The sequence below is a fragment of the Coregonus clupeaformis genome, chromosome 13, assembly GCF_020615455.1.
Source record: "Coregonus clupeaformis isolate EN_2021a chromosome 13, ASM2061545v1, whole genome shotgun sequence".
Lineage (NCBI taxonomy): Eukaryota > Metazoa > Chordata > Actinopteri > Salmoniformes > Salmonidae > Coregonus > Coregonus clupeaformis.
This window is the reverse complement of record NC_059204.1, coordinates 47,337,503-47,362,369: the sequence shown is the minus strand read 5'-3', so window position 1 is coordinate 47,362,369 and position 24,867 is coordinate 47,337,503. Positions and strand designations below refer to the sequence as shown.

Sequence of the window (24,867 nt, the reverse complement as noted above, 5' to 3'; positions counted from 1 at the left end):
TGGGAAACTGGTCAGAATTGAAGGAATGATGGATGGCGCTAAATACAGGGAAATTCTTGAGGGAAACCTGTTTCAGTCTTCCAGAGATTTGAGACTGGGACGGAGGTTCACCTTCCAGCAGGACAATGACCCTAAGCATACTGCTAAAGCAGCACTTGAGTGGTTTAAGGGGAAACATTTAAATGTCTTGGAATGGCCTAGTCAAAGCCCAGACCTCAATCCAATTGAGAATCTGTGGTATGACTTAAAGATTGCTGTACACCAGCGGAACCCATCCAACTTGAAGGAGCTGGAGCAGTTTTGCCTTGATGAATGGGCAAAAATCCCAGTGGCTAGATGTGCCAAGCTTATATAGACATACCCCAAGAGACTTGCAGTTGTAATTGCTGCAAAAGGTGGCTCTACAAAGTATTTACTTTGTGGGGGTGAATAGTTATGTACGCTCAAGTTTTCTGTTTTTTCTTGTCTTATTTCTTGTTTGTTTCACAATAAAAAAAAAATGCATCTTCAAAGTGGTAGGCATGTTGTGTAAATCAAATGATACAAACACCCAAAAAATCTATTTTAATTCCAGGTTGTTAGGCAACAAAATAGGAAAAGGTCCAAGGGGGTGAATACTTTTGAAAGCCACTCTATTCACTATTATTCTACAATGTAAAAAATAGTAAAAATAAAGATAAACCCTTGAATGAGTAGCTGTGTCCAAACTTTTGACTGGTAGTGTATGTACAGTATTGATTAAGACATCGACACTGACACCATGCCAATTGCTGATCTTATTTTGAAGTGCTGCATGCACTTCAACCTGTAAGGCTAATATCTAGGCAAACATGGACTTGACCCTGGATTTAAACCTACACAGTTTGTCTCCATGTAGACACACAATAAATACACTTTTGGATAGTTTGATGCCTTGAGTGATTTTCCCAGAGCTAATACACATTTTGGTGTGATGCCTTTTTTTAAAAATCTAAAGCCAGAATAACAGCTCATTCACAGCTGATTTGGGTTAAATGTTCCTCCTGGCCTAGCGGTACATTATCAGAACGCTAATGAGCCTCCTCTGCTACTCAGCCAGATGTCTTTCCCAGCTCCATGCAATCCATTCTGTTCACCATTACACCTGAGGGTCCCCAACCCAAAAGTCAGTCTCCACATAGCAAGTAGAGATGCAGGCTTTGTGTAAATAGTAAATAGTAAATGTAAAATCCTCACAAATCATTTTGGAGCAAAGCATTTGCATGTATATTATCTCCAGAAGAAATGTCTGCCAAGTTTGCCATAGCCAATTACAGAGGCACACCAACTCATTAGACAGTAACTTCATTATGTGCATCATATTATTGTGATGTGATTTTATGCATGAGGAGGTCATATTAAAGGAGTGGGTTACTTTTTTTAACCAAATCTCTATTTTTGATGTAAAAGGCACGTTATAGAAGTGTCCAGAAGCTTGTTTTTCAAGATTTCATTTGGTTTTGAGAAACTTACCGCACCAGCAATAGACTTCCTATTGCTCGTTCTGCAGTATGGGGGCCATCGGTAAATATGACTAAAGTCTCCATAAAATACCCAAATACGTCCTTTTAAGAAACGGCAAATGTTGTACCTTTCATACTAAGATGTTTTTCCGTCAACTTTACCATACCACCAACTTTTCTTCCGCCTTTTCTTTATATCTGAAAGGTATTGCCAGTATCAAAGCCAAAACTTATAATTCTGCCAAACAACCTAGCAATAATTTCAGTAAAGTTTTGTCTACAGCTTAGTATGAAACGTAGCCGCAATGTTGAGGCGGCATTGGCACCACTACGCTCCTAAAGAGTAACTTGAATGAAAAAAAAATGTTTTCTCGAAAACCAACTGTTTTTGGCTTAGTTATAGTGAAACACGTAAATTCTGACAGTTCGTTGTCATTTTGACAGTTCGTTGCAAAAGTGATATCTTTTGGTATTTTAGTAGTACATCTATCTCTTTTTGCCCCTAGCAGTTCAACTCTACCATTGAAATCGTGATGTAGGTGCCTCTTCGTCATCTCAAAGGAGGGGTTCGGTATTTAATACAGTCCCTTCTGGTAAATGCTGCTCATGATCATCTTGTCTAGTTGTCTCATTTATTAGAACATTTTGCCATAGTATGTAGTTTAACAAGTGGATTATTTTGCTCCCAGTCGCTTAGTAGCCTAGGCCTGCTCCCGACCAAAAGCCTGTGACTCAATTTGAGATTTTGTTTCACTGAATCTCTATTTGTTTAATTGGTTACTGTCTGTGCAAATTAGTAAAGGTGGTATAGCTAATCTATTTGTTTGCTCATCTGTCACTCATCAGAAACATTTAGCATGCAATAATGTAGCCTAAATCAAGAATATTATTTGTATTTTATTTTGTTATATTCCATTATAATTTTACTATAAAATATATGTCTGTTAACTGTGATTGGGTAGGTGTGTCTTGTCTGTTTAATGAACCAAATAATGAACTATTGATTTCATTTGGATGGCAGCCATGGCAAAACAGACCCGTAACATAGGCCTAATTATACTCAAAATATGCTATTCTATTCTTTTGAAAATACATTTTATTAGTCTTATGTTTCTTAGGACCTGCCTAAACGAATGAATAATGACATTTATTTTTGATGGTGTATATTCTCAATGGATTTATTAAAATAGACACCCACCCACATCGGCACACCACTACTACCACGCTTTCCCGGCATGCCTGCATGCGCACGGGAGGTATAAAAAGTGTATGCAGGCAAAAAATGTGATAAAAATGGGCTTGCTTGTAAGGGGTCATATAAACATTGGGCCAAAAAGATTTACAGGCAAAATACCGGAAATCCTATGCGAAAGCAGTAATAGAGAGTCAAACATGGCAGGTAGACAGTCAGTAGGTAGAGAGTCAGTAGGGAGAGTCAGTAGGTAGAGAGTCAGTAGGGAGAGTCAGTAGGTAGAGAGTCAGCAGGTAGAGAGTCAGTAGGTAGAGAGTCAGTAGGGAGAGTCAGTAGGTAGTCAGTAGGGAGAGTCAGTAGGTAGAGAGTCAGTAGGGAGAGTCAGTAGGTAGAGAGTCAGCAGGTAGAGAGTCAGTAGGTAGAGAGTCAGTAGGGAGAATCAGTAGGGAGAGTCAGTAGGTAGAGAGTCAGTAGGGAGAGTCAGTAGGTAGAGAGTCAGTAGGGCGAGTCAGTAGGTAGAGAGTCAGTAGGTAGAGAGTCAGTAGGTAGAGAGTCAGTAGGGAGAGTCAGCAGGTAGAGAGTCAGTAGGGAGAGTCAGTAGGTAGAGAGTCAGTAGGGAGAGTCAGCAGGTAGAGAGTCAGTAGGGAGTCAGCAGGGAGAGTCAGTAGGTAGAGAGTCAGTAGGTAGAGAGTCAGTAGGTAGAGAGTCAGTAGGGAGAGTCAGTAGGTAGAGAGTCAGTAGGGAGAGTCAGCAGGTAGAGAGTCAGTAGGGAGAGTCAGTAGGGAGAGTCAGTAGGTAGAGAGTCAGTAGGGAGAGTCAGTAGGGAGAGTCAGTAGGGAGAGTCAGTAGGGAGAGTCAGTAGGTAGAGAGTCAGTAGGGAGAGTCAGTAGGGATAGTCAGTAGGTAGAGAGTCAGTAGGGAGAGTCAGTAGGTAGAGAGTCAGTAGGGAGAGTCAGTAGGTAGAGAGTCAGTAGGTAGAGAGTCAGTAGGTAGAGAGTCAGTAGGTAGAGAGTCAGTAGGGAGAGAGTCAGTAGGGAGAGTCAGTAGGTAGAGAGTCAGTAGGGAGAGTCAGTAGCTAGAGAGTCAGTAGGGAGAGTCAGTAGGGAGAGTCAGTAGGTAGAGAGTCAGTAGGGAGAGTCAGTAGCTAGAGAGTCAGTAGGGAGAGTCAGTAGGTAGAGAGTCAGTAGGGAGAGTCAGTAGGTAGAGAGTCAGTAGGTAGAGAGTCAGTAGGTAGAGAGTCAGTAGGTAGAGAGTCAGTAGGTAGAGAGTCAGTAGGGAGAGTCAGTAGGTAGAGAGTCAGTAGGGAGAGTCAGCAGGTAGAGAGTCAGTAGGGAGTCAGCAGGGAGAGTCAGTAGGTAGAGAGTCAGTAGGTAGAGAGTCAGTAGGTAGAGAGTCAGTAGGGAGAGTCAGTAGGTAGAGAGTCAGTAGGGAGAGTCAGTAGGTAGAGAGTCAGTAGGGAGAGTCAGTAGGGAGAGTCAGTAGGTAGAGAGTCAGTAGGGAGAGTCAGTAGGTAGAGAGTCAGTAGGGAGAGAGTCAGTAGGGAGAGTCAGTAGGTAGAGAGTCAGCAGGTAGAGAGTCAGTAGGTAGAGAGTCAGTAGGGAGAGTCAGTAGGTAGAGAGTCAGCAGGTAGAGAGTCAGTAGGTAGAGAGTCAGTAGGGAGAGTCAGTAGGTAGAGAGTCAGTAGGGAGAGTCAGTAGGTAGAGAGTCAGTAGGGAGAGTCAGTAGCTAGAGAGTCAGTAGGGAGAGTCAGTAGGGAGAGTCAGTAGGTAGAGAGTCAGTAGGGAGAGTCAGTAGCTAGAGAGTCAGTAGGGAGAGTCAGTAGGGAGAGTCAGTAGGGAGAGTCAGTAGGGAGAGTCAGTAGCTACAGAGTCAGCATGTGCTGAGTCTGCCACCCTCCCCTTCCCCTCCTTCCCCTACCCTTCCTACTGCCTATACCTCCCCTTCCTACTCCCTCTTCACTCCCTCCCTCCCCTCGCTCCCTCCTCTCTCTTCCCTCCCTCCTTCCTCGCTTTTCCCTCCTTCCCTCCTCTCTTCCCTCCACCTCCTCCCTCTCAGGTGAATCAGCAGGTCCACGCCAGGTCCTCTGAGGGCCCTTCAATCAGGCTGCACACAGCAGTCCAACACGGCCTCTCCTTGTTGTTTAAATGATGTGTCACCGTTCGCCCTTCACATGAGAGCCCAGTAGGAGGACATGGTCAGAACATCGAGCCAATGTCAGAATCTTCTGGTGGTCAATGTCAGTGTCACAATGCTCTGGTACTAGTGATGAGATATGTAGTGTAGCTCTCATACAATAGAATGGTTTTGAAATATTGATACTCAATACAATACACAACACTACCTATTTAAACTCACCAAATGGCATTGTAAATATCAAGCAAGTGGTGCTTATCTGGAAGACCAGTATCTCAGGTAAACTCTGGAAATATCAAAGACCATTTAAAATGTACAATATACATTCCTCCTAGCAATACAAGTACATTTCACCCATTTTAAGCACATGTATTAGCATTGATGTTGTCTTCCATTGAGCCATCAGTTGGCTCAGGAGCCTTTCCTTCAGCAGCTCAGGTGGTTGTTATATGGGCTGTCTCACAACCAATTGAAGAAAAACCTTTGATGACTCTCAAAGGCAGGAATTGTTACCTCATTAATATTAATGCATCAGAACGTTTGATTCATCACAGTCTTTCTCAGTAAAGTCTCCCACGCAAGACACAAAGTGACTTGGTATTACAAAGAATGTGCACATTTCACAAACTCCCACCACGGGGAAGGTATACAATTGTGTAACTCTCCCACCTTGGTGACTAATGCTGTTCAGAAACACTTCAACAAATGTGAAGCAAAAGACCTGGAAAGCCAAGTTTACAGTCAATGCTTCATCATGACACTTAACAAAGTCTGAATCATGGCCACATAAAATGCATCGTCTTGAACAGACAGTGACCCTTAAAATCCCCTAATAGGACTGATGGTGCTGGGCTTTAGTGGAAAAGGAATGGATAAAATAAGAATCTATTGTGCAGAGGAGGGATGGGAGACCGGGTGAAATGGGAGTTGTGTGTCAGGGATAAAGGAGAGGAGAGGAGGATGATACAGTACAGCAACCTGGACTGGTAGACGTAACATAGTAAACATAAATCCAGAGCACTCCAATTAGTATTATATGCTACGTTTCGTATGTATGTATTAGTTTGTGGATGTCCATCATCCATTTTGTATGATATGTTACGAATTCCATTGTTATCTAGGTGGCTAGGTGGCTCACGCTAACGTTAGCTAGGTGGCTTTGGGGTCAAGGTTTAGTATTAAGTTTAGGGTTAAGGTTAGGGTTAGGAGTTAGGTTAAGGGCTTTGGGGAAGGCTTACCTAACATGCTAAGTACTTGCAAAGTAGCTAAAAAGTAGTAAGTAGTTTCAAAGTTGCTAATTAGCTAAAATGCTAAAGTTGTCCGTGATGAGATTCAAACATGCAACCTTAGGGTTGCTATTTGCATTATACGCATACCCAGCCACCCCACTTCAGTTTTTGTTTTAAGTAACCTTCTCTCTTATGTAACATACCAAACGTAACATATCATGGTAATTTGAGTGTCCCGGATTTACATTTTATTATCTTACGTCTATGAGACCAGACTATGTACAGAGGTGGGACAGGGTGAGGTTGAATAAGGCAGCAGTGAAGGCTCCTCAGTGGAGGAAGGGGAACGTTTTAAAAAGTGATCCTTTTTAGACAAAACTATACTAAATATAATCACGTCACCAAATAATTGATTAAAACACACTATTTTGTAAAGAAGGTCTACAGTAGCCTCAACAGCACTCTGTAGGGTAGCACTATTGTGTAGCCGGAGGACAGCTAGCTTCCATCCTCCTCTGGGTACATTGACTTCCATACAAAACCTAGGAGGCTCATGGTTCTCACCCCGTTCCATAGACTTACACAGTAATTATGACAACTTCCGGAGGACGTCCTCCAACCTATCAGAACTCTTTCAGCATGAACTGACATGTTGTCTACCCAATCAAAGGATGAGATAATTAATCTAGTACTGAAAGCATAAGCTACAGCTATCTAGCACTGCAGTGCATAACATGTGGTGAGTAGTTGACCCAAAGAGAGAGAAAGACAATAGTTGAACAGTTTTGAACAAATTAATTTATTCCAAAATGAAGGAGAAGCAAGAGCGAAATAGAGAGAGAGAGAGATTTTGTCATTTTTTTCACTTTCAGTTTCACTTAATGTTACTTAACTAGCAAATGCAGCTAGCTAGTTTAGCCTACTCAAACACCCTGCTCAAACAGAGGGATGCTATGGTAGCTAGCTGGCTATGACTTTCCAACTCTTCCATGTCAAGGTAAGCTTTTGTTTTTACTCATTTATTGCCACCGGGGCCCACCGGTATAACTGCTTACTGACGTTACTGCATGATTGTAGCCGGTTTACTAACGCGTTAGATATATTAGCTATGCTGACTATGATGTTACTTTAGCTAATATGGTGACAACGATGTAGGATTTGTGTAGCGGTTTGCCTTGGAACGTTTCTTTCGCCTGGTCACATACAGCATTGAAGTCCACAAGCGAAGCAAAAAGGTGAGAGGAGGAGAGCGCATAGATGCGAGAAGAAATACAACGTGGCTGCTATGAAAGTGAACTGGTGGTCCTCTGTAGCTCAATTGGTAGAGCATGACGCTTGTAACACCAGGGTAGTGGGTTCGATCCCCGGGACCACCCATACGTAAAAATGTATGCACACATGACTGTAAGTTGCTTTGGATAAAAGCGTCTGCTAAATGGCATATTATATTAACTGTGTTTTCGCGTGATCAGGGGTGTATTCATTCCACCGATTCTGTTGAAAAATGTTTTCTTAAACGGAAGCAAACAGAACAAAACGGGATAAACATACCTGAATTTGTCCAATAGAAACTTATTTACAACTCTTGGACTAATGATTACACCCAATATTAGCTAGATGCAGGCAAGAGTGTGCAAGGCTGTATTGAATGTCACTGTCTGTTCATGTGTCACTGTCTGTCACCTCAAATTTGTCTCTCGACCTGTGTGCACCTACATTGTAAACTGTCATTCATAGGCTAGGTTGTAGCAACCTCATGATGGGTATAGGGAAAATTTCAGTATCATGTAGCAGCCTAAACCTATCGCGGTTACATTGAACTGGGTGAATGGAATATGAATGACAGTCATCCAATATGCTGTAATAGAAATAAGGCCATGCTCATGAAAAGAAAATCGGCCTCGCTAATCTTAAACGGCACTGACCGCCACTGTAAGGCAGTAGGCTTCACAGCTGAAGTGAGGGGGCCAAGGAAGCTGTTCTTCTTAGAATCAATCTTTAACCAGGGGATGAGGACCCAACAACATGCTCAAACCAGTTGGATTCTGCTGACATTGTAGCTAGCTAATTAAAACTGGATCAGTGTTTGCCCCTTGTTTGAGAGGAGTGAACCTGGGCCCAAGCTGTTACCCTGTTACCCTGCTGAACTGTAGGAATGTATAGGGGAGATTGTCAGATTACACTTGTCGTCATGGCTGTGCTTCCATTCCCTGACAGTCTGCCACAGCCTAATGACTTCAGATGTGAGTTGCTGCTGAACAAAGGAGGCGCTGACGCTTTCATGCCTCCGCAGGCAACAGTGTTCTGTGTGTCGACACACAGGCAGTGAGTGGGTGTGCGTGGCTGTGGTACACAGTCACTTCTCTCTCACTGATGATGACCTTGTCTTTGTCAACTCTGAATTTACTTTTTGTTCAGTTGTTGACTACAGCAGTAGTTGACTTAGCTAACTTAACAGTCATGGATTTTGGCCGGGGTCACAAGAGTTCAGGGCTTGCTGCTGTGATCTGTTCAGGAATCGTAACGATGATTAGGGAATTTCTTTAATTTGTATTGTTATTTTTATTTTAGCAGGGAGTACTATTGAGACCAAGGTCTCTTTTGCAAGGGATCCCTGCATTGCAAGATCAGCAGCAATTACATATTAAAAGTTAGACACAAATACTTAAATCAAGGCAGAGCATAGGAAACACCAAAAAATACAGAAATACAATTATAAAAAACAAGCACATTCCTCTGTTAATCTGAATGGCCAAAAAGCCATTAAATGCCCAAATTAAGATGAACAGTTTACAACACACGGCCATGATGTTTACATTTCATGTGGCTGTTAGCAATGTAAAAAGTGTAGAATTGTAATTCAGAAATCTTACATCAAAAACATTGTATGTTTGTTTTCAAGTTTAAAAAAAGCTCATACATAATGAAATATTGTGACGCAGATTAAAATATATCACATAAAACTGTAGGTACAGTACAGATCTAAGTGAAGAGATGGAGGAGATCCCCATTGCCTATTTATTGTTCATTTCATTCTCAGAAGTAAGAAGTTACCTCAGGCTAGAATATCCTCCATCCGGTTAATACAAGACCCACTCTCTCTCTCTCTCTCTCTCTCTCTCTCTCTCTCTCTCTCTCTCTCTCTCTCTCTCTCTCTCTCTCTCTCTCTCTCTCTCTCTCTCTCTCTCTCTCTCCCTCTCCCTCTCTCTTAATAGGCCGACAGAGAGGGAGGAGAGGAGAGGAAATCTTTCATGAATAGCTCTGCTTGTCTTTTGTCTCTTTCTCTGCTGCACTCCTCTGGTTCAGTGCACTTTCTCTGCCAGTCTGCCCGCCAGCAGCTCAGTGATACAGTGCAGCTACATGGGTTCGATGTGGAGTCATGCTCCCTGCACTCCACCACCTACACACTCTGTAACTTGCTTGTAAAAGGAGATTCAGCCAAATCAAAAATGTATTTCACCCAATACTGCTTTTGAATTGATTGATCAGCCTAACAGCCAAGGCCCACTATATAGAGCTTGACAACATAGGTCTACCACCACTCCATGGATTTCCCTCAGTAATGCTACTGCTATGCTGTAGCTACTCTAAGTACAAACCCAAATACTGGCTCACCAGGTCAAAAGACTATAGGTGGCAGTAAGATTATGTAAATATGTAATTTGCATTAACTAATTCCTGCATACTCCCTGCCCTTGCTATGTACTACTTGTGTATTATTTCATGTCAACATGTTTCAGTTGAGTGGTATCACTCAACTGCTGCTGCTGCTCCGGCTCAACCCCAGAAAGCCAATTCAGCTCAGCACCACGCAAAATTAATGCAAGTGGATGCAGTCTGACAGACGTCAACTGCTTGACAGCCTTACAGTGTTTCCCAAGGAGACATGATGAGTGTTGATTTATTTTAATTTTTTTGTTTTTATTAACCCATCCACCACCACCCCTCTCCGGAGGACACATATCTTGTTTGTTTTTTTTACAGCTTTTCTGCTACATATACACTACCAGTCAAAAGTTTGGACACACCTACTCTTTCAAGGGTTTTTCTTTATTTTTGCTATTTTCTACATTGTAGAATAATAGTGAAGACATCAAAACTATGAAATAACACATATGGAATCATGTTATAACCCAAAAAGTGTTAAACAAATCAAAATATATATTTTATATTTGAGATTCTTCAAAGTAGCCACCCTTTCCCTTGATGACAGCTTTGCACACTCTTGGCATTCTCTCAACCAGCTTCACCTAGAATGCTTTTCCAACAGTCTTAAAGGATTTCCCACATATGCTGAGCACTTGTTGGCTGCTTTTCCTTCACTCTGCGTTCCGACTCATCCCAAACCATCTCAATTTGGTTGAGGTCGGTGGATTGTGGAGGCCAGGTCATCTGATGCAGTACTCCATCACTCTCCTTCTTGGTCAAACAGCCCTTACACAGCCTGGAGGTGTGTTGGGTCGTTGTCCTGTTGAAAAACAAATGATAGCCCCAATAAGCGCAAACCAGATGGGATGGCGTATCGCTGCAGAATGCTGTGGTAGCCATGCTGGTTAAGTCTGCCTTGAATTCTAAATTAATCACAGACAGTGTCACCAGCAAAGCACCCCCACACCATAACATCTCCTCCTCCATGCTTTACGGTGGGAAATACACATGCGGAGATCATCCGTTCACCCACACTGTGTCTCACAAAGACACGGCGGTTGGAACCAAAAATCTCCAATCTGGACTCCAGACCAAAGGACACATTTCCACTAGTCTAATGTCTATTGCTCGTGTTTCTTGGCCCAAGCAAGTCTCTTCTTATTATTGGTGTCCTTTAGTCGTGGTTTCTTTGCAGCAATTCGACCATGAAGGCCTGATTCACACAGTCTCCTCTGAACAGTTGATGTTGAGATGTGTCTGTTACTTGAACTCTGTGAAGCATTTATTTGGGCTGCAATTTCTGAGGCTGGTATCCTCTGCAACAGAGGTAACTCTGGGTCTTCCATTCCTGTGGCAGTCCTCATGAGAGCCAGTTTCATCATAGCCCTTGATGGTTTTGGCGACTGCACTCGAAGAAACTTTCAAAGTTCTTGAAATGTTCCGTATTGACTGACCTTCATGTCTTAAAGTAATGATGGACTGTCGTTTCTCTTTGCTTATTTGAGCTGTTCTTGCCATAACATGGACTTGGTCTTTTACCAAATAGGGCTATCTTCTGTATACCACCCCTACCTTGTCAAAACACAACTGATTGGCTCAAACGCATTAAGAAGGCAAACATTTACTTTTAAGAAGGCACACCTGTTATTTGAAATGCATTCCAGGTGACTACCTCATGAAGCTGGTTGAGAGAATGCCAAGAGTATGCAAAGCTGTCATCAAGGCAAAGGGTGACTATTTGAAGAATCTCAAATATATCATATATTTTGATTTGTTTAACATTTTGTTGATTACTACATGATTCCATATGTGTTATTTCATAGTTTTGATGTCTTCACTATTATTCTACAATGTAGAAAATAGTAAAAATAAAGAAAAAACGTTGAATGAGTAGGTGTTCTAAAACTTTTGACCGGTAGTGTACATACATTTTACATACACATTTTACATACATGGTGCTTTTATATAAAGCAATCACATAACAACAATACATTACCAAACATAAGCTCTTTAATCCCACACTTCAGCCACTCTCAGCCCATCTCAATATCTCCATAGACCACCCTCGTTTGGTTTCCATGTGCCATATATCTTTCAATTGTGCTGTGATGTTTTAAATACATTTTGAACCTTTCTAATCATATAACTTGCTGAAGGTCGTCGGGTGCGGTTGTGTCTCTCTCTGGCGGGAGGTAAGCTTGGCTTATATGGTGTCGAGTAAAGCTTAAACCATGTATTTAGATTGTAGTTAGGTATTGTAGGTAGTTTATCTAGGTAGTTATCGTAGATTATCGTAGGTTATTGTAGGTAATTATTGTAGGTAAGTATTGTATTCGGCTGAGCCCGGTGAAGCATGAGGCTAGCTAACCCACTACCTGGACTAGGTAGCGGGTAGCTACTGGTAACTATTAGCAACTGTGGATAGTTGTTTCCAATGTTATTTCACGCTTAAGAGTACCTGTAATTATGCCAGCTAGCTGCCTACCATTCAGCTGTTTTTCTAACCTCATTATCTGAAGCGTTAACGTTAGGTAGTTAGTAGCTACTGTACTCGAAATGTAGCTAGCTTGTTGCTACCTGGATAGCTAACTAGACAATAGCTGGAACGACCTAGCGAACAGACGCGAACTGGCTGAATCGATTCAGTGGCTAGCTTTGCACTTAACTGGCTAACAGTAGCTACTAAGGGTAAGTTATAACCTAAATTTGTGTTTCGTTTTTACATACTGATAACCAGAGTCGTTCAAGGGAATTCGGGACATGGGTGACTAGTTAACGTTAGCTTGGCTCTCTCTGTGTGTTCGTGCCTTGGGAGGATGGGTTTTTTCGTTGGCAGAGAGCAATGGCTAGCTAGTATGCTAACTATTCTAGCTAACTAACTGGCTGAATACATTGACGACGGACTCACTCAAACTGTCAAAACTAACCCAAAACTTTACACAATGTTAGACACGGACACGAATGATCTGCTTGGCGTGTTAACACACTGGTGGTTTGTTGTAACCGAGTATTGGTGCTAAACCGTGTTATTGGAGCCTGGCATGCTAGTTGGCTATGGCGTCATAGGATTCGGTGCCCTGGACAGTTTTCACGGAAGAATACTGTACCGAGTTAACTTCCTGAATAAACTAAGTTAGTCTATTCCTAGAAAACATTGAACCGCTGTAGTTTACAACAATTATAATTTCTAAAGTGGAAGTTGGGAGAGTTATATTTGAGTGTTTCAGTGAAACGTAAGTGAGGGAGGCCCCGCTCTCTCGCTTTCCCAGATCATTCCGATCTCCTTTGCATTATTGTAGCCATTTTCTGTAGCCTGTCAACTATGCGTCTGTCTATCCCTGTTCTCTCCTCTCCGCACAGGATATACAAACGCCTCACACCGCGTGGCTGCTGCCACTCTAATCTGGTGGTCCCTGCACGCATGACCCACGTGGAGTTCCAGGTCTCCGGCAGCCTCTGGAACTGCCGTTCTGCGGCCAACAAGGCAGAGTTCATCTCAGCCTATGCTACCCTCCAGTCCCTCGACTTCTTGGCGCTGACGGAAACATGGATTACCACAGAAAACACTGCAACTCCTACTGCTCTCTCCTCGTCTGACCATGTGTTCTCGCATACCCCAAGAGCATCTGGTCAGCGGGGTGGTGGCACAGGAATCCTCATCTCTCCCAAGTGGACATTCTCTCTTTCTCCCCTGACCCATCTGTCTATCTCCTCATTTGAATTCCATGCTGTCACAGTCACTAGCCCATTCAAGCTTAACATCCTTATCATTTATCGCCCTCCAGGTTCCCTTGGAGAGTTCATCAATGAGCTTGACGCCTTGATACGTTCCTTTCCTGAGGATGGCTCACCCCTCACAGTTCTGGGTGACTTTAACCTCCCTATGTCTACCTTTGACTCATTTCTCTCTGCCCCCTTCTTTCCACTCCTCTCCTCTTTTGACCTCACCCTCTCACCGTCCCCCCCTACTCACAAGGCAGGCAATACGCTTGACCTAATCTTTACTAGATGCTGTTCTTCTACTAATCTCACTGCAACTCCCCTCCAAGTCTCCGACCACTACTTTGTATCCTTTTCTCTCTCGCTCTCCTCCAACACTACTCACTCTCCCCTACGCCGTCGCAACCTTCGCTCTCTCTCTCCCGCTACTCTCTTCTCTTCCATCCTATCATCTCTTCCCTCTGCTCAATCCTTCTCCCTCCAATCTCCTGATTCTGCCTCCTCAACCCTCCTCTCCTCCCTTTCTGCATCCTTTGACTCTCTATGTCTCCTATCCTCCCGGCCGGCTCGGTCCTCCCCTCCTGGTCCGTGGCTTGATGACTCATTGCGAGCTCACAGAACAGGGCTCCGGGCAGCCGAGCGGAAATGGAGGAAAACTAGACTCCCTGCGGACCTGGCATCTTTTCACTCCCTCCTCTCTACATTTTCTTCCTCTGTTTCTGCTGCTAAAGCCACTTTCTACCACTCTAAATTCCAAGCATCTGCCTCTAACCCTAGGAAGCTCTTTGCCACCTTCTCCTCCCTGCTGAATCCTCCTCCCCCCCACCCCTCCTCTCTGTGGATGACTTCGTCAACCATTTTGAAAAGAAGGTTGACGACATCCGATCCTCATTTGTTAAGTCAAATGACACCACTGGTCCTGCTCACACTGCCCTACCCTATGCTTTGACTTCTTTCTCCCCTCTCTCTCCAGATGAAATCTTGCGACTTGTGACGGCCGGCCGCCCAACAACCTGCCCGCTTGACCCTATCCCCTTCTCTCTTCTCCAGACCATTTCCGGAGACCTTCTCCCTTACCTCACCTCGCTCATCAACTCATCCTTGACCGCTGGCTATGTCCCTTCCATCTTCAAGAGAGCGAGAGTTGCACCCCTTCTCAAAAAACCTACACTCGATCCGTCCGATGTCAACAACTACAGACCAGTATCCCTTCTTTCTTTTCTCTCCAAAACTCTTGAGCGTGCCGTCTTTAGCCAACTCTCTTGCTATCTCTCTCAGAATTACCTTCTTGATCCAAACCAGTCAGGTTTCAAGACTGGTCATTCAACTGAGACTGCTCTTCTCTGTGTCACGGAGGCTCTCCGCACTGCTAAAGCTAACTCTCTCTCCTCTGCTCTTGTCCTTCTAGACCTATATGCTGCCTTTGATACTGTGAACCATCAGATCCTCCTCTCCACACTCTCCGAGTTGGGCATCTCCGGCACTGGTCACTCTTGGATTGCGTCCTACCTGACAGGTCGCTCCTACCAGGTGGCGTGGCGAGAATCTGTCTCCGCACCACGTGCTTTCACCACTGGTGTCCCCCAGGGCTCAGTTCTAGGCCCTCTCCTATTCTCGCTATACACCAAGTCACTTTGCTCTGTCATATCCTCACATGGCCTCTCCTATCATTGCTACGCAGACGACACACAATTAATCTTCTCCTTTCCCCCTTCTGATAACCAGGTGGCGAATCGCATCTCTGCATGTCTGGCAGACATATCAGTGTGGATGACGGATCACCACCTCAAGCTGAACCTCGGCAAGACGGAGCTGCTCTTCCTCCCGGTGAAGGACTGCCCGTTCCATGATCTCGCCATCACGGTAGACAACTCCGTTGTGTCCTCCTCCCAGAGTGCAAAGAGCCTTGGCGTGACCCTGGACAACACCCTGTTGTTCTCCACTAACATCAAGGCGGTGACCCGATCCTGTAGGTTCATGCTCTACAACATTCGCAAAGTACGACCCTGCCATACACAGGAAGCGGCACAGGTCCTAATCCAGGCACTTGTTATCTCCCGTCTGGATTACTGCAACTCGCTGTTGGCTGGGCTCCCTGCCTGTGCCATTAAACCCCTACAACTCATCCAGAACGCTGCAGCCCGTCTGGTGTTCAAACTTCCCAAGTTCTCTCACGTCACCCTTCTCCTCCGCACACTCCACTGGCTTCCAGTTGAAGCTTGCATCTGCTACAAGACCATGATGCTTGCCTACAGAGCTGTGAGGGGAACGGCACCTCCGTACCTTCAGGCTCTGATCAGTCCATACACCAAAACGAGGGCATTGCGTTCATCCACCTCTGGCCTGCTGGCCCCCCTACCTCTGCGGAAGCACAGTTCCCGCTCAGCCCAGACAAAACTGTTCGCTGTTCTGGCACCCCAATGGTGGAACAAGCTCCCTCACGATGCCAGGACAGCGGAGTCACTCACCACCTTCCGGAGACACTTGAAACCCCACCTCTTTAAGGAATACCTGGGATAGGAAAAGTAATCCTTCTACCCCCCCTTACCCCACCCCCCAAAAAAATAAAAAATAAAAATAATAATAATTGTAAAGTGGTTGTCCCACTGGCTATCATAAGGTGAATGCACCAATTTGTACGTCGCTCTGGATAAGAGCGTCTGCTAAATGACGAAAATATAAATGTAAATGTATGGTATCCACAGATTGTTAGCTAAAGATGAAAACCTTTCCTACGAGTATTATTATATTATTTATTGACTGACTATGGCTTTCCAAATCGCCCATCACTGCTACTTGTAATGTTAATTTTAAGTGAATATTGTGATTTTTTAAACATTCCTGAACCTGTGACCAGAAACAAGCTACATAGGGGCAATACCAGAATAAATGATCTAGTTATTCTGTCTCTTCGCAGCAAAATCTACAGAGCTGAGATTGTTGTATGCCCCATATATTTAGCATTCTGTTGGTAGCAATAATTTTGTATAATAAGTTAAATTGAAAACTCGAAGTGTTGAATCAAGTGTTGATTTTTGTACCAGTTCATAAACCATGTGCCATGGAATCGGTACATCGAAAATCTCTTCCCATTTATTTTGCAACCTGTATGGTGCAGCTGTCAACATTTTTGTCCTCAAATGAAACTGGTATATTTTTCTATTTATGCCTATTCCTTTCAGCCAATTTGTATCTTTAATATATGGCAGGCAAACAAGTTCCCTACCTTCTCCCTTTTCCACTTGCCTCCTCCATTTTTGTGGTAATGCTGCAATCAGTTGGGTATACAGTTGAAGTCGGAAGTTTGCATACACTTAGGTAGGAGTCATTAAAACTTGTTTTTTAACCACTCCACAAAATTCTTGTTAACCAACTATCGTTTTGGCTAGTTGGTTAGGATGACACAAGTAATTTTTCCAACAATTGTTTACAGACAGATTATTTCACTTATAATTCACTGTATCACAATTCCAGTGGGTCAGAAGTTTACATACACTGAGTTGACTGTGCCTTTAAACAGCTTGGAAAATTCAGGGAAATAATGTCATGGCTTTAGAAGCTTCTGATAGGCTAATTGAGATCATTTGAGTCAATTGGAGGTGTACCTGTGGATGTATTTCAAGGCCTACCTTCAAACTCAGTGCCTCTTTGCTTGACATCATGGGAAAATCAAAAGAAATCAGCCAAGACCTCAGAAACTAAATTGTAGACCTCCACAAGTCTGGTTCATCCTTGGGAGCAATTTCCAACCGCCTGAAGGTACCACATTCATCTGTATAAACAATAGTACACAAGTATAAACACAATGGGACCACACAGCCGTCATACCGCTCAGGAAGGAGACACATTCTGTCTCCTAGAGATTAACGTACTTTGGTGCGAAAAGTGCAAAACAATCCCAGAACAACAGCAAAGGACCGTGTGCAGATGCTGGAGGAAACAGGTAAAAAAGTATCTATATCTACAGTAAAACGAGTCCTATATCGACATAACTTGAAAGGCCGCTCAGCAAGGAAGAAGCCACTGCTCCAAAAGTGCCATAAAAAAGCCAGACTACGGTTTGCAACTGCACATGGGGACAAAGATCATACTTTTTGGAGAAATGTCCTCTGGTCTGATGAAACAAAAATAGAACTGTTTGGCCATAATGACCATCGTTATGTTTGGAGGAAAAAGGGGAAGGGTTGCAAGCCGAAGAACACCATCCCAACCGTGAAGCACGGGGGTGGCAGCATCATGCTGTGGGGTTGCTTTGCTGCAGGAGGGACTGGTGCTCTTCACAAAATAGATGGCATCATGAGGAAGGAAGATTATGTGGAGATATTGAAGCAAAATCTCAAGACATCAGTCAGGAAGTTAAAGCTTGGTCGCAAATGGGTCTTCCAAATGGACAATGACCCCAAGCATACTTCCAAAGTTGTGGCAAAATGGCTTAAGGACAACAAAGTTAAAGTATTGGAGTGGCCATCACAAAGCCCTGACCTCAATCCTATAGAAAGAAGAACCGACTTATTGTAGGAAGCTTGTGGAAGGCTACCCGAAACGTTTGACCCAAGTTAAACAATTTAGAAGCAATGCTACCAAATACTAATTGAGTGTATGTAAACTTCTGACCCACTGGGAATGTGATTAAATAAATAAAAGCTGAAATAAATCATTCTCTCTACTATTGTTCTGACATTTCACATTCTTAAAATAAAGTGGTGATCCTAACTGACCTAAGACAGGTAATTGTTACTAGGATTAAATGTCAGGAGTTGTGAAAAACTGAGTTGAAATGTATTTGGCTAAGGTGTATGTAAACTTCCGACTTCAACTGTAAGTATGGATTGAGCAGCCATTCCCATATATTTTTGATAGCTGCATATGTGACATAACTCCACTGTTTATATTCATAATATCAATAATAAATATAATACCATTTTTAAACATTATTTCCATTGATTGAGCTAGGATGGATTCCTTTGACTTGAGTGAGTGCGTGTGGCGTGCGTGTGGCATGCGTGCCATGCATGTGTATATTATCTATAGATTTTTATTAGGGCTGTCAAATGATTAAAATTTTTAATCAAATTAATCAGAATTTTCAGTGGATTAATCATGATTAATCACTATTTGCAATTACACCTGAATCCTAACCATTTTTTTTCTGAAATGCATACCAAAAGATAAATAACAGGACACAGATACATAATTTTCATATTATGTCTGTTTATTAACACAGCCAAATAATGGTGTTTTAAATCAAGCTGAAACATACTACACACCATAATATTTGTCTTTGTAATGTTCCATCACTTCCTCTTTGGCATTCCTCTTAACCAGGATGTACAATTTACAGTATTCAATTGAACAGAAAGCAATAAATGTAGTCTAATCATAACAGTGACCTACCACATTTTTGCACAATTTGAGTCATCTGTGGAAAAAAACATTTTCAATAAAACTTTTAAATCAAACCAAAGAACAATCTTTTACCTTTTCCTCCATTCTTTAATCCAGTTGCTCAAAAATCCAGTTGCTAACTACTATAACATGTTGCACTGAAACTGGTCTTTTGTTTGAACATCACCTTTCAAATCTACTGAGCTTCATCATCTTTCAGCCAGTTGCTGAGGCAAACTAACTTGTTCACATTTTCTGAAAGTAAAGCTGACCTTTTCTTGTTCACAATGTGACCTGCAACTGAGAAAAGTCGTTCACAGGGAACAGTGGTTGCAGGAGTGGCTAGATATCAAATTATCTGAGGTTGATTTTGTTAATTGCCTGCAAACATTCAGCGTGGTCTGGCGCAAACCACTTGCTGAATCTGACGGCCCAGCAAACGCATGTTTGGCGTTGACATGGTACTTCAAGCTTGAACAGCTCCGGTGAAATTGAAACTCCTTCTTACAAATCTTGCAAATAACCTTGTACTTGTTAACTGTACCATCATCATTCTTTTTATATTTGAATCCGTCAATAGGCCCACTTTGCTCACCTTGCTCCATCTCGCCTCTAGCTCCCAACCACTTTCCTGACCTGAATAATTTGTCACACTGCGCATGCGTGAAATGCGTTAAAAAAATTGACGTAATTAACAGCAAACAACTAATTAACGTCGTTAACGCGCTATTTTTGACAGCCCTAATTTTTATACAAGATATATATCGATTTTTACACTTTTATATCATACGGTACATACATTGATGAACAGCATATCAAATACAAATTGTGTAGGGGGTGTGAGTTGCTGATAACTAACGTACCTGTGGGGCATTCTGGTTCCTCCCACACTCCTACCAGACAGTAGGGGCTGCATCCGAAATGGCATCCTATTTCCTATATAGGGCCCTAGCGCCCTAGGACCCTGGTAAAAAGTAGTGAATAGGATGCCATTTTAGACACAGCATAGGTTTTTCATCTCAACAGAGGAAAACTTTGGCTGGTGTGTGGTCCCTCAAAATGCCTTGGTATATGCCAACCTGTTAATTAACGTTAAAGACGGAATACGCATTAGGGGAAACAGAACCACTGTCCTCCTTCAGCATCTCTGTTATTGTTTTTGTTTAGTGGACGAAACGGAGGCGAGGAGCGTCGAGCAGTGTGGTAAACAAATAGCAGTACGTGTTCTGCTGTTCTATCGCACGTGCAATGATGTCTGAGGGAAACAACTGTGTTTGTTGTTGTAATACCCCAAACGGACGTGGCAGTTTCATCATTAAGGATTCCAGTTTTAAGGCACCTTGTTGCCACTGACTATTATGAACTATTATGAACTATTATGAACTCAATGCTACTTGTTTGTCTCAAATTGTTTTAAGGTTATTAATTTCAATGGACCAGCAATACTAAGATTAAAGGCCATAGCAATTTGGTGTCTATGGAGAAGTATTTTACACAATAACAATCTTCTGAACAAAAACCCTCCTGTCTGCACCATAAGGTCTGTTAAAACATATTTAGGGGAGTTGGAGTGGGATAAGGGAGACTTACCCCTGGCAGAGAGCTTCTTGGTGTTGATGATCTTAGCAGCATACTCTTGCCCTGAGAGGACCTTGACGCATCTACGCACCACTGAGAAAGCTCCCCTGGGAAAAAGCAGGAGACAAAAATGCATATTGAACTGCACAGTTATGGTGAATATTCATTTAGTTTTCCAATTAACTTGAATGTAATGTTTTTGCACCTAAAATGGTTAATGCCTCATTAATTTCATGGTCAAAATTTTAACTGCAAGCTAAATGCTGACCAAGGCTATAGCACTCTTTAACAGTTTGATTGGAAAAATAAATTCCCTAACAATTGGACTGTGGGCCTTCTTTTGGAAAATGTGTCAAATACTGTGGTTGATATCTGAACTGGCATTTTGCCATTATGCATGAAACACTTCTGAGTTGTACAATAAAAAGATTGCAACAAAATCAGGCATTGACTGACAATCCCAGATAGATCAGGTTTGAATTTAAAAGACACCAACACCTTTCAAACTGAAGACAGAGACATGCTTCTGTTCCAAACCAAACTCTTTTATTCAACCATTGTGGCCTTTTCCCTTTGTGTGCGTAGCTCAAGTGGCCTTGAGGAAGGGATCAAAGGAGCCCTGTGGATTGGCTGTGTGTGTGTGTGTGTGTGTGTGTGTGTGTGTGTGTGTGTGTGTGTGTGTGTGTGTGTGTGTGTGTGTGTGTGTGTGTGTGTGTGTGTGTGTGCGTTTGTGTGTGTGTGTGTGTGGGTGCATGCGTGCGTGCGTGCGTGTATGTAGAGGGCAGACAAGACAGTTCATTCTGCCCAAACCAGATGAAACAGACAGCATCGTCTCTCTCTCTCTCTCTCTCTCTCTCTCTCTCTCTCTCTCTCTCTCTCTCTCTCTCTCTCTCTCTCTCTCTCTCTCTCTCTCTCTCTCTCTCTCTCTCTCTCTCTCTCTCTCTCTCTCTCAGAAGCACTTCCTCAAGGTAATCCTGTGGCTCTGCTCTGGAAGGATTGGTTAATTGAGTTACTGTGTTAGGAATTGCTTGTTAGTCTCGAAACGACACATGAACTTGATTGTGTGCTGCCTACTGTAATGGATCCAGATTGAGACAGGGTTTCACCCTGGCCTCTGTAACATCATGTATTTCCTCAGTACTACTGTCAGTACACATCAGGAAAAAGGCCGGTATTGGTCAGAAACAGAAGGGACACAGCCATAGATCTGTCAGTGCCATAATCATCATTGTCACTTTCATTGTCCAGATCTGTTCTGATCTGGAAAATTGCACTCACATTACATTTATTATGTCAAAATCAGACATGATGTGTGCCCAGCACAACCATCACCTGTGAGAGTAAAGCGTTAACAATATATATATATATATATATATATATATATATATATATATATATATATATATATATATATATATATATATATTACATTATGAAATATGTCCATGTCAAACTATTGGATTGCCACTCCCAAATTAAATTATGTAAGCAGCTTTGGCTGTGTGTGTGTGTGTGTGTGTGTGTGTGTGTGTGTGTGTGTGTGTGTGTGTGTGTGTGTGTGTGTGTGTGTGTGTGTGTGTGTGTGCGTGTGTGCGTGCATGAGTGTGAGAGAGACAGAGAGAGAGTGAGAGAGCGAGTGAGAGAGAGAGAGAGAGAGAGAGAGAGAGAGAGAGAGAGAGAGAGAGAGAGAGAGAGTGGGAGTAGCAGTGTGGGTGGGGGCCAGTAAGGGTCTGGAGACCCTTTCTGTAGATGTGTCACAACTCTCAGATGGTTGAGCACTCTGTGTTCCTTAGCATACATACTGTACTGTATACATCAAGGTACAGTATAATGCTCTAAACATAAGGGGCACATCAAGCATTTCATGTAGCACCATCAAGCATTTCATGTAGCACCATCAAGAATTTCATGTAGCACCATCAAGCATTTCATATAGCACTATCAATAATTTCATGTAGCACCGTCAAGCATTTTATGTAGCACCATCAAGCATTTCAATCCAGCACAATTTAACATCTCAAGCACAAACACCTATATATCTGAAATAGTGAACTAACAATTAACACAATACACATAGAATAAGCTAATTCAATGTGTCCTCTTTCCATTTCGATTGGTAGAGAACAATTCAATATTCTTTGACTTGGTGTGAATTCTCTGAGAACTGTCAGACGATCGACATCAATGAGCTGTCTCGTAGCAGCAGATAATGGGAAAGAAGGAGAATGTGTGTTTTGTGTGAGTGTGCAGGCATGTGTGTGTATGTGTGTATTACCACTAGAGGATGAATGTGAACCACCGAGCACTGATATAAAATATTAAAGCCTCGTCTTCTCGCCTCATTCCGCTGAATCTCCAATAAGACACTCAGTGACATCATCCAGCTTCCTCTGATAACAGTTAGCTACTTACAGTTGTGTCTTCTGACTGATGATGCTCCTCTCTCAAGATGCACTCCATTAAGCTAAATTGAATTTGTCAAGAGTTCTGAAATAATTATCAGGCGAGAAATGTATTTCGTGTCACATTGTTCCATCAGAACTGAGACCTTTCTCCCTGAGTTTCCACTTCCACCTGTTCCTTCTTAAACTCTCAGCACCAAGCCACTCTCTCTCTCTCTCTCTCACTCCTCTGTTTTATCCCTTCATCATTCTCTTCATTCTTTCTCTCCCCTTCTCTCATAAAAATTCAATTTTGTCAGCTAAAATACCTTTCCCCTCTCCTACCATAAAGTGATTCCTCAGAAGCGTAATGTTATTCAGTTCTGCCACCAGATATTTAATCAACCCTGCCTCCCTCACTGGCGGTAAACATATGCCTCTGACTCAAACTGAACAAATAGGTCATCTTTCATTGTCACACAAGCCCGAAATGCAATTCCAGATACCACTTTGGATGAGTTAAAAATGGTCAAATCTCCGGTGGAACTTACTTGCCCAGTTCCTCAAACATCTGGAATTCCTCAGTGAAGCGGGTGCAGGTAATGGTGGCCATGTTGGATCTGAGGTGATGGGTTTCAGGTGGTCCTTGCCTTTAGTCGAATGTTTTGTGGAAGCGGCAGATAGAGGATGGTTGGAATCCTTGATGAGAGCCAAGCGTCTATCACTTTCCTGATCTACGGAGTGGAAGTGAATGGGGGATGCTGGCTGACAGGTTTGCTCCAGCATTTCACCCGCCCGCTTCGCTTGGTTCCTCCAATCGCAGCTCTGACTGCACTCCTGAATACACAGCCCCATTGTCATGGCAACTGCATCCCCATCCTCTCCAAGCGCACTTCACAAACAGACAGGCAGGCAGGAGAGGAGGTAGCTACACACGCTGGCGTTCAAACAGTGCACACAATTGGAAAAGCACACACACGAGCACAAACACATATAAACACGTGCATACACTCAAATACTTACCAAAGTGTAATATTAATGCAATCATCAATTCCATATACAGCCATTTCAATCCACTAATGTAACTAATCAAGCAATCAATCAAGCCCCAAAGATATTAAGATATCAATAATTAACTTTTGATTAAGGAATAATTGATCTTTCTATTGCTTTAGCTTGAATATATTTCCCTGATGTACAATTATGAAAATAATGGCAAAGCTTGGAAGAAACTCTATGACCCAACAATGAATACAGAATAAGACAGAATAGAGGAATCATCTACTTTAGTTATAGCCTATAAATTAATGCATCACATATCATGGCAAAGTGACCAGACGCTATTCGAGTGCAAACCATGTCACATACAGCCTAAAGGGATATAGTTATCCATGAAGTACTGTATTTGTCATTGATGATTCCTTCATACCCCCTTTGTCAATCACAACCTATTGAGTCACTAACACATTAAGGCCACTGTGAACCTGCAGACCCCATAGGGAACAGACTAAAAACAAAAAACTTAGGGCCTCCCAAGTGGCGCAGCGGTCTAAGACACTACAGACCTGGGTTTGATCCCAGGCTGTGTCGCAGTCGGCCGTGCCCGGGAGACCCATGAGGCGGTGCACAATTGGTCCGGGTTTGGCCGGCCGGGATGTCCTTGTTCCATCGCGCTCTAGCGACTCCTTGTGGCGGGCCGGGTGCATGCACGCTGACTTCGGTCACCAGCTGTACGGTGTTTCCTCTGACACATTGGTGCGGCTGGCTTCCGGGTTAAGGGAGCAGTGTGGCTTGGCGGGGTCGTGTTTCGGAGGACGCATGGCTCTCGACCTTCGTCTCTCCCGAGTCCGTACAGGAGTTGCAGCGATGGGACAAGACTGTAACTACCAATTGGATATCACAAAAAATGGTTGTTTAAATGTTGTTGTTTTTTTATCTACAAACAGCTTGACTAGGTCATTCCTTGTTGGTGACATACACAGTCGGTCTCTGACACATTTAGGAGATTCATTGAGATTTCATCACTGCCCGGACCCCCTCCACCCCCTACCATCCAGGGGCTCAGTTGGTAGAGCATGATGCTTGCAACACCAGGGTTGTGGATTCAATTCCCACGGGGG

General features: G+C 43.0%; 1 protein-coding gene across 4 annotated transcripts in view; it reads right to left on the bottom strand.

The window, feature by feature from the left end:
* The window catches only part of LOC121579654 (calcium/calmodulin-dependent protein kinase type II subunit alpha), an 81,005-nt gene extending 57,475 nt beyond the window's left edge, over positions 1 to 23,530 (bottom strand). For 2 of the 4 annotated variants that reach the window (XM_041894434.1, XM_041894436.1), the window contains exons 1-2: positions 23,299 to 23,530; positions 20,379 to 20,473 (exon numbers count right to left, since the gene is read on the bottom strand). In XM_041894434.1, the coding sequence (XP_041750368.1) occupies positions 20,379 to 20,473; positions 23,299 to 23,360 (157 nt within the window). In that variant the 5' untranslated portion in view covers positions 23,361 to 23,530. The remainder of the gene's footprint in view (positions 1 to 20,378; positions 20,474 to 23,298) is intronic. The other 2 variants (XM_041894433.1, XM_041894435.2) reach the window with 2 other exon arrangements.
* Between the last annotated feature and the right edge of the window lie 1,337 nt (positions 23,531 to 24,867).